This window comes from Salvelinus namaycush, chromosome 12 (assembly GCF_016432855.1).
Source record: "Salvelinus namaycush isolate Seneca chromosome 12, SaNama_1.0, whole genome shotgun sequence".
Taxonomy (NCBI): domain Eukaryota; kingdom Metazoa; phylum Chordata; class Actinopteri; order Salmoniformes; family Salmonidae; genus Salvelinus; species Salvelinus namaycush.
In genome coordinates this window covers 43,835,967-43,846,353 of record NC_052318.1, presented here as the reverse complement: position 1 = coordinate 43,846,353, position 10,387 = coordinate 43,835,967, and the positions used below count along the sequence as shown (strand labels likewise).

General features: G+C 41.5%; 1 protein-coding gene and 1 pseudogene across 1 annotated transcript; one reads left to right on the top strand and one right to left on the bottom strand.

Moving 5' to 3' along the window:
* Nucleotides 1–181: 181 nt before the first annotated feature.
* Nucleotides 182–1,869, bottom strand: LOC120057576 (annotated as a pseudogene).
* A 4,678-nt stretch (nt 1,870–6,547) lies between these two features.
* LOC120057575 (aristaless-related homeobox protein-like) lies at nt 6,548–10,152 on the top strand. The gene is made up of 5 exons (XM_039006156.1): nt 6,548–6,746; nt 7,020–7,557; nt 8,503–8,548; nt 9,453–9,757; nt 9,927–10,152. The coding sequence occupies exons 1-5, from the start codon at nt 6,548–6,550 to the stop codon at nt 10,150–10,152; spliced, it is 1,314 nt and encodes a 437-aa protein (XP_038862084.1).
* Nucleotides 10,153–10,387: the final 235 nt, after the last annotated feature.

Here is a 10,387-nt window from a genome sequence, read left to right as displayed (position 1 = left end):
TGTTAAAAGCTTATTTATTTATTCATGCCTCAATTCAGAAATAAATGAGTAATCTATTTTAAAAATCGTATTTTATTCTGGAAAACTGGTAAATGTTCTTCACAAATAAGATAATCAAACAATATAACACATGTCAGCAATAAGAAGGCTTTTTGACATTTATAATCAGCAAGAAAGCATTTTAAGCATTTATTAATTTCATGACCAGGTGAGAATCTGACCCTGCTGATAATAAGTACTCCCCCTTGTGATCAAAGATTACACTATGGACAATAAACTGGACACCTGAGTTGATGCCAGCTCCACCAGCTTAACTGAACAATCATTACTAGTGATAGCCAGTGTCTGGCCTGATGGGTGGAAGGCCACTTGGTTGCTAGGATGTGGTCCAGTTTCCATGGTTATCATGACTGCTACTTTCCTCATATCCCATAGTTTGACCACACCATATGATTCATAGGAGGCAACAGTGTCGCCCAGTGCATTAAAGGTGGCATGGTTGCAGGAATGCTGGTGGCCATAAAAGGTCTGTGCACACAGTCCAATCCTGGCTTCCCACAAAGACAGGGTTTTATCAGCAGCTTTGCAGGTCACACACCTTTGTAGTGTTGTCCTTTGAGCAGTAGGCAACAAAGTCACCACATGAGTGGAAGGAGCAGCACCACGTGGCATGGGTGTGGCCATCCAGAGTCAGGATGCAGTGGCCTTGGGAGAAATCCCAGATCCTTACTGTTGTGTCTCCATTTGGGTGAAAGCTGCAGCCAAAGAGCCAATCACTATGACCCTCCCCAGTCATGATCATCTCCCCGACAGACATACCCCACAACCTCCAGAGCTGGTCGTCAATGGAGGAGGCTACAATAAACATGTGGGGGTGCAGGGCGAGGCAGCTTATTGGCAGGGTATGGACCTTCAGTGAGTTGGTGAGGCGGAATTCAGATGCTTTGGTGCCCTGTGATGGCAGAGCTTTTATTTGGCCTAAGTAGGGTTTCACACAGTTGCTGACAGGAAACTCAGAGTCTTTGGGGTGTTTCTGAGCTGTGTTTTTGGTTGGGTCTTTGTCTTGGTCATATAGGGCAATTCCATCATTCTGTTGTCGGACTCTTTCCCCAGACTCTGGTATTTCTCCTGTTCTGGGGGAAGACCAGTGTGTATTACGCAGGGTGGCTTCCAGGCTGTTGGCCACATGTTCTGTCCCTCTAAACTGATGAGCATTTTCTGTTTCAGCGCCACTTGGTACCTATCACTCAGCTGCTTCAGTGCAGGCTCATATGAACCATAGTGCTTCTTCAGTTGTTTGATGTATTAAACAAGCCTGTTCTTCTCTTGGACAAGACACTTATGCTGCAGGTGATGGAAATCCTTCTCTTTCTGAATCTTGACCAGTGTTTCACCAGCTTTGAAAGCTGCCCGACTTAAGCTGTCCCGCTCTCTCTGCATATTCTTCAGCTCATTGTCTATAAATTTGTTGTGGGTATATGCGTCAGGCACAAACGCCACCAGCTCGGTATTCAACAACCCCCTCTGCTCCATTTCGTACCACTCTGCTTGGAAGCAATCCAAAGTTCTGCTCATGCCCATTTTGACAAGGAAGTTGCGGATAAAATTATCCACCACTTCTGGAATGTGGGAGATGGGTTGCTTAGCTGAGCCTCTGCTCTGTAACACGGACCCCGTTTCTTCTGAGGCATCGCGCAATGCTCTTATCGCGGCCTCCAAATCCTCATCCCCCTCTGCCATGCTCCTTTCTTCATAGGCCAGAACTTCCTCATATTGATAATCGTCTGTTGAGTCATCTGGTATCGACACCTTTTCGAGGTAATATGGCCCATCGACTGATTCCTCCGCTGTTTCATTTGTCGCAGCCATTCTTCCAACAACCCCTTTCTGCGTTTGTTCTCCATGGTCACGAATTTACGCAACATTAAGGGTGCGTTCGTAAATTCCCTTTGGCTATCTTCTACAGTTTCAGAGGACTCTCGTCTGAGTGTGCCAGACACGCAGAATAACTGATGAATTTACAAACGGACAATCTGACAACACTCGGAATTTACGAACGCCCAGAGCGCACTCTGGCACTCCCGATTGAATTTACGAACACACCCTAAGTCTGCACAGTTTACATGGAATGTGATAGGCCTACAGCATGGGCGTCAAACTAATTCCACCGTGTCTGCAAGTTTTTGTTTTCCCCTTTCAATTAAGACCTAGACAACCAGTTAAATTGTAAAAATATTAATCTTATATGTGGTAAATGGTACGTGTGTACAGTTGAAGTCGGAAGTTTACATACACTTAGGTTGGAGTCATTAAAACTCGTTTTTCAACCATTCCACAAATTTCTTGTTAACAAACTATAGTTTTGGCAAGTCGGTTAGGACATCTACTTTGTGCATGACATAAGTAATTTTTCCAACAATTGTTTACAGACAGATTATTTCACTGATAATTCACTGTATCACAATTCCAGTGGGTCAGAAGTTTACATACACTAACTTGACTGTGCCTTTAAACAGCTTGGAAAATTCCACAAAATGATGTAATGGATTTAGAAGCTTCTGATCTGCTAATTGACATCATTTGAGTTAATTGGAGGTGTACCTGTGGATGTATTTCAAGGCCTACCTTCAAACTCAGTGCCTTGTTGCTTGACATCATGAGAAAATCTAAAGAAATCAGCCAAGATTTGCATTGCTGGTGCATTGCTGCAGGAGGGACTGGTGCACTTCACAAAATAGATGGCGTCATGAAGGAGGAAAATTCTGTGGATATATTGAAGCAACATCTCAAGACATCAGTCAGGAAGTTAAAGCTTGGTCGCAAATGGGTCTTCCAAATGGACAATGACCCCAAGCAAACTTCCAAAGTTGTGGCAAAATGGCTTAAGGACAACAAAGTCGAAGTATTGGAGTGGCCATCACAAAGCCATGGCTTCAGTCCCATAGAAAATGTGTGGGCAGAACTGAAAAGATGTTGCGAGCAAGGAGTCCTACAAACCTGACTCAGTTACACCAGCTCTGTCAGGAGGAATGGGCCAAAATTCACCCAACTTATTGTGGGAAGCTTGTGGAAGGCTACACACAACGTATGACCTAAGTTAAACAATTTAAAGGCAATGCCACCAAATACTAATTGAGTGTATGTAAACTTCTGACCCATTGGGAATGTGATGAAAGAAATAAGAGCTGAAATAAATAATTCTCTCTACTATTATTCTGACATTTCACATTCTTAAAATAAAGTGGTGATCCTAACTGACCTAAGACAGGGACTTTTTACTAGGATTAAATGTCAAGAATTGTGAAAAACTGAGTTTAAATATATTTGGCTAAGGTGTATGTAAACTTCCGACTTCAACTATATATAGATTGTGTATAGGCTTGTCTCCCATATGAATCTTCTCTTTGTGCCCGACTGGGTTCAAATGCCTTCTGTTTCTTTTTTTCTGTATTTATTTATCAATGTATGTATGTATGTATGTATGTATGTATGTATGTATGTATGTATGTATGTATGTATGTATGTATGTATGTATGTATGTATGTATGTATGTATGTACAGTACCAGTCAAAAGTTTGGACACACCTACTCATTCAAGGGATTTTCTTTATTTTTTACTATTTTCTACATTGTACAATAATAGTGAACACATCAACACTTTGAAATAACACATATAGAATCATGTAGTAACCAAAAAAGTGTTAAACAAATCAAAATATATTTTATATTTGAGATTCTTCAAATAGCCACCCTTTGCCTTGATGATAGCTTTGCACATGCTTGGCATTCTCTCAACCAGCTTCATGAGGAATGCTTTTCAAACAGTGTTGAAGGAGTTCCCACATATGCTGGGCACTTGTTGGCTGCTTTTCCTTCACGCTGCTGTCCAACTCATCTCAAACCATCTCAATTGGGTTGAGGTCGGGTGATTGTGGAGGCCAGGTCATCTGATGCAGCACTCCATCACTCTCCTTCTTGGTCAAATAGCCCTTACACATCCTGGAGGTGTGTTGGGTCATTGTCCTGTTGAAAAACAAATTATAGTCCCTCTAAGCGCAAACCAGATGGGATGGCGTATCGCTGCAGAATGTTGTGGTAGCCATGCTGGTTAAGTGTACCTTGAATTCTAAACAAACCACCAGCAAAGCACCATCACACCTCCTCCTCCATGCTTCACAGTGGGAACCACACATGCGGAGATCATCCGTTCACCTATTCTGCGTCTCACAAAGACACGGCGGTTGGAACCAAAAATCTCAAATTTGGACTCATCAGACCAAGGGACAGGTTTCCACCAGTCTAATGTCCATTGCTTGTGTTTTTTGATCCAAGCAAGTCTCTTCTTATTGGTGTCCTTTAGTAGTGGTTTCCTTGCAGCAATTTGACCATGAAGGCCTGATTCACGAAGTATCCTCTGAACAGTTGATGTTGTGATGTGTCTGTTACTTAAACTCTGTGAAGCATTTATTTGGGCTGCAATCTGAGGTTGGTAACTCTAATGAACTTATCCTCTGCAGCAAAGGTAACTCTGGGTCTTCCTTTCCTGTGGCGATCCTCATGAGAGCCAGTTTCATCATAGTGCTGGAAGTTTTTTGCGACTGCACTTGAAGACACTTTCAAAGTTCTTGAAATGTTCCATATTGACTGACCTTCATGTCTTAATGTAATGATGGACTGTAATTTCTCTTTGTTTATTTGAGCTGTTCTTGCCATAATATGGACTTGGTCTTTTACCAAATAGGGCTATCTTCTGTATACCACCCCTACCTTGTCACAACACAACTGATTGGCTCAAATGCATTAAGAAGGAAAGAAATTCCACAAATGAACTTTTAACAAGACTGTTGGAAAAGCATTCCAGGTGAAGCTGGTTTAGAGAATGCCAAGAGTGTGCAAAGCTGTCATCAAGGCAAAGGGTGGCTACTTTGAATAATCTCAAATATAACATTTATCTTGATTTGTGTAACATTTTTTTGGTTACTACATGATTCCGTATGTGTTATTTCATAGTTTTGATGTCTATTATTATACAATGTAGAAAATAAAAACAAAGAAATACCCTTGAATGAGTAGGTGTGTCCAAACTTTTGACTGGTACTGTATGTGTATGTATCTATGTATGTATATTATTTTACTGCTCTAGGGATATAATTATTGTTTGGATAACCTTATTTACTATTATGTATTGATTTTTACCTTGTATTTTCCAGTCTTTATGCGATGCGCAGTGCAGAGAATACCGGAAGAAGAATTATCATTGAATTATTGTAATGTTTGTTTATCCCAAAAGGGATGAGTTGCCAATTGGCGATTTGACGCGAAAATAAAACGTAATTAATGAATTAATTCAACAGGTGATGAGAGTTCCTTACTAATGAGTGACCTTAATTAATCCATCAAGTACAAGCGTGGAGCGAAAACCCGCAGACACCGGGCCTCTGAGGAATGAGTTTGACACGTGGCCTACAGGCCGCTAGAGCAATGTGGATGATTTTGAATCTAAATTGTAAAGAATACTAACATTTCCCTCTCCTTTATTCCTCAAGTACAACAATTACGCACATGAAGCCCGCGAATAAAAAATGATATATAAATAAACCATATCTAATGCCATTGACACTTATGTGAATGTTTTTGATGTGATTTTTTTATGTAATTATTTGTCTGTGTATTTCACAGCAAATATAGCACATTGAATGGAGAGAGAGCAATTAGAGAGAGAGAGAAAACGAGAACTGTTAATTTCCTAACCTGCAATGGCAAAACCATTACAGCAGGTGGCATATTCATTTCGCAGTTGATGCTACATGTATAGGACCGCTCTATGACATACACACACAGCCTAACAGCTTCTTCTCTCTTTGTCTCTCTCCCTCTCTCTCTCTCCCTCTCTCCTTCACACACATACACACACTTTTGCACTGATCTCTGCATATTCAAATGTCAGTCCCCCATTTCACCTGTCCTATAACCTATAGCCTATACACTCTTAGAAAATAGGGTTATTTGGCTGTCCTCATAGGAGAACCATTTTTGGTTCCAGGCAGAACCTATTTGGGTTCCATGTAGAACCCTCTGTAGTAAGGGCTCTACATGGAACCCAAAAGGTTCTGCCTGGAACCAAAACTGTTTTTTTCATATGTTTCTCCTATGGGGAAAGCCTTAGAACCCTTGTAGGTTCTAGATAGCACCTCCTCACCTTGCTCTATAACACAATTGTATCCATATGTCAAAGTGCCATCTGATCTAAACATGGAAATGTATGGAAACAGCTCTTGAGAAAAGATAGGCTATGATCTGGCTGGTTCTTGAAATTGAACTTGACTGACAATCAATCCGGGGCTAAGATGTTTCTCTTCTCATCTGGCAACCAATAGGAAGCCAAGGATACGTGGATGCGACAGATTTGGAAACTGTGGTAAGTGAAGTAGCATTCAGATGTCAGTGTAGACAGAGGAGGAGAGAGGGGAGGCAGGGCGGTCGAAGAATAGGCGTTTACGAATTCAAGCTCTGTCCAGACTAGAGGCTCACCTGTTAGGCGCAAGACATGAGCCATCCAAATGAGAAAGAGGCCTCGGGCACAATCGAAAGTAAACCTAAATCGCCCATGCTTTCATCATACTGCATCGAAAGCATTCTCGGCCGACGAAGTCCCCTCAAAGTCAGACTCACAGGAATGCAAAGTTTACCAATGCTACTGACTGGGAGTGCGGAGCATAATGCACCTTTGGAAGGTAAGACAATATGTTGTAGGTTGACTGCTAACTTTCTCTGTAACCCATATGCAATTATAGAAAACATCTCCACATGTATACTGCCTTTGCAGCTAAATACAATTGCATTTTATTTAATGAGGTGAATGTTCTTTGCATTTAATTAGGCCTGATGGGTTTTAAAGAAGCCTATAAACAACATTGCCTTATATAAAGGGCTATTATAATGTGATGAAACGTATCATATTGCATGTTGCGCTGTTGATTATTTATAAATTCCTTAAAATAAACTATATCTCTTTGCAGCCTCTCAGAAAGATGCGGACATGCACCTGCCCCCCAAGTTGCAGCGTCTGTATGGCCCAGGGGGAAAGCTCATGGATTCCAGACGGGGAATTCACGAGAATGAGGAGCAAGAAGAGAGGGAGCGTCCTCTAGACAAAGTCTACGAAAATCTGAAAATCACTCAGGCGCCACAAGTTAGCATCAGCCGCAGTAAATCATACAGGGAAAACGCGTCCCACAGTCAGAGCGAGGAAGATAGGAACCTCGGGCGACGGACAGAGGAGCACGCGGAACTTGGCGCCCTAAAGTTCGAGGAGGACACTGGCAAGGAGCTTATCTGCGAAGACACAGAAATGTCCCCAAAGAACGGAGAGAGTTTGCACATCAATGGAGATGTAAAAGACGGAGAGGACAGCGTGTGCCTCTCAGCTGGCAGTGACTCAGAGGAGGGGATGCTAAAGCGAAAACAGAGGAGATACAGGACTACGTTTACCAGTTATCAGCTTGAGGAGTTGGAGAGAGCTTTCCAGAAAACGCACTACCCCGATGTGTTCACGAGGTAGCATTCTCATTTGCCTGCATTTATCAGTTATTTGAACACTATGAAAATCTGTTGCATATATGCCTATAGGCTTATGGTCATAAAAATAAATATTGTGCTCTTAAATAAAAAGTAATCATTGATCATCCAAATAGGAAGTCTAGAGATATGATTCGAAAGTGAGCCTTTCTTAATAGTAAATTATTGCATTGAGGTGATTAAAAACATTATAACACGGACATTGTTTGGCTTAGAAATGTAAGAATATGAAACATATTTTATTATTACATTTGAGCATTATCAGAAGAGTAATATTATTAATGACATTAATATTATTAATTATGATAATTACGCAATAATAATAATAATACATGTAATACACTAATAATATAAATCACACACAACAAAACGAAATATTAAAAGATGTGTGTGCGCGCAACAATCCCTATCAAGGAATAGAATAACAGTTTAGACCAATTGTAATGTTGATCTGCACATAGTCGTTCTCATTTGAATTATTATGAATTGTTATTGTGGATTTTTATTATTGATAGCCTAATTGTGGTTGCCAAAAAGATTTCCCAAAAAGATTTTTACAAAACGTTTAAATTCTTGATGTCAATTGAAGTTGGCTGCTACAGATAAAAAAAAGGTTGGCATAATTGCATCTTTACAAAAACATATTTGTGAGATAGGATTTTTATTGCTTAATTCACAAAGGAAAGTTTGGAAGAAGATTCATGGCTGTTAGTAGAGATCATGTAGGCACAATTTATATTATTTATTTTCAAAGAAGCCTACGCACACAGCCTAATCCAACGACGATATTGATTTAATATAATGTCATTTGTATTGTTATCATTTAGGCTTGTATTATTGTCATCATTGGATTTGGGAATTCTACGACGATATCTGTGATGATAACTGAATATCATGTGCAATTGTTCTCTTTTTTCGATTTAGGGAGGAGTTAGCGATGCGGTTGGATCTCACTGAGGCTCGTGTGCAAGTGAGTGTCAATTATTATTAGTTCATATTTTACATTATTGTGACCAGGCTACAATAGCCTATTAGTGCTAGTCATTCTACTATCATATTTAATTTCGTGCAACAACAATTACATGCAGCAACATTATAGGGTAGCCTATAATAACGTTAATTATAATAACATTGTATATTATAGACCTAATTGTACATTAGGAGTATTATTATTACTACATTTGTAATACATGTGTAATACATTTGTAATACAGTTCACTTTAGACATGCAGCGAGAGGAGAAAGTATTCAAACACACCCGAAAAATGAATTTGCTTCAGGGCGTTCATGACGGTATCATGCACTTAACAGCGCAAACAGAGCCAGTATTGACGAAAGTGACCTCCTTGCATAGCGGTGGCGGGGTAATGCTATTTGATTTCCCATCTTCTTATTATAATAGCCGCGCATTGATCGGATTTCTCACACCTTATGTGAGATAAACGCCATTGTAGGTTAGCTACCCTACCATCCTCATTTAGAACATTGCTTACATTTTGAAACTTGAGTCTCAACCTTAGATACCAGACTACGCATTTACCCCTCCCACATGTCACTCGCTTCAGAGCTGTAGATGAGCAAATCAGTCTTTGGAGAGGTGATAAAACCTTGTAAATTCCATATGTTTCATTTTATAGCCAGTGTCAAGTCTGAATTGGAGGGGAACCTGGTTGCACATTCTCTCCCTCTCTGTTCTCTTCACTGTCTCCACACAAGTTGATTTACTTTCAATTTGCACAAAATGTGCTTTATTGTCATGCCCAAATTGTAATATGTAAAACAATTAATAAATAGACAACTGTTCCCCAACATTTTGAAATCAACGAAACCTAACCTCAATCCTAATGGTCTTTCACTTCCTCCCTCTCTCTAAGGTGTGGTTCCAAAACCGGCGAGCTAAGTGGCGGAAGCGGGAGAAAGCCGGGGTTCAGACTCACCCCCCAGGACACCCCTTCTCTGGACCCCTGGGTGCAGCACACCACTTGAGCCACTACCTGGAGGGAAGTCCTTTCTCACCCCACTCTCACCCCTCCCTGGAGTCTGCCTGGACTGCTGCAGCCACCTCGTTCCAGGGTCTGACCCAGCCCCTTGCCAGCTCTGCCTCCCCCCTGGGATTTGGCCCCTTCCTGGGAGCAGCCATGTTTAGACACCCCACCTTTATTAGCCCCTCCTTTGGAAGGTGAGCACTGCCCACAGCTCTACATTAGTAAGACTGCATCTGATTGGATCGGTTCCATCTGGATTGTATGTCTAATGAACTATTTCTCACTTTTCTCGTTCCCTTATGTCATCTTCTGTATCTCCCCTCTCTCTTCCAACCTTCTCACTCTCTCTTCCTCCATCGGCAGACTCTTCTCTAGCATGGGTCCTCTGACACTCTTACGCCAGCCCATACCCGCTGTAGAGACTCCAGTCCAGCCCCCGATGGCATTGTCAGAGCCCTCCCCCTCCTCGCCTGTGGACCGCCGGGCCTCCAGCATCGCAGCACTGCGGCTCAAAGCTAAAGAGCACTCAGCTCAGCTGACACAACTCAACATCCTACCTTCCAGCATGACTGGGAAGGAGGTGTGTTGAGAAACATCAAACTCCCTCCAATTCCCCCTACATGGAGCATGAGTCATGACCAAAGGAATAGCAGCTTAGAAGTGGTATAGCACAACTTAACCTTGTCTAAACTCCTCCCCAGTTAGTTGTCCCAAAGTTCTGTTACTCCACACTCTCCACAACAGTGAAACATGCTTTCCTCATGAACTGAAGAAGAGAGAAGAAATGTTAAAAAAGTGGACTCCCTGCCCTTTGACCCTCAGGA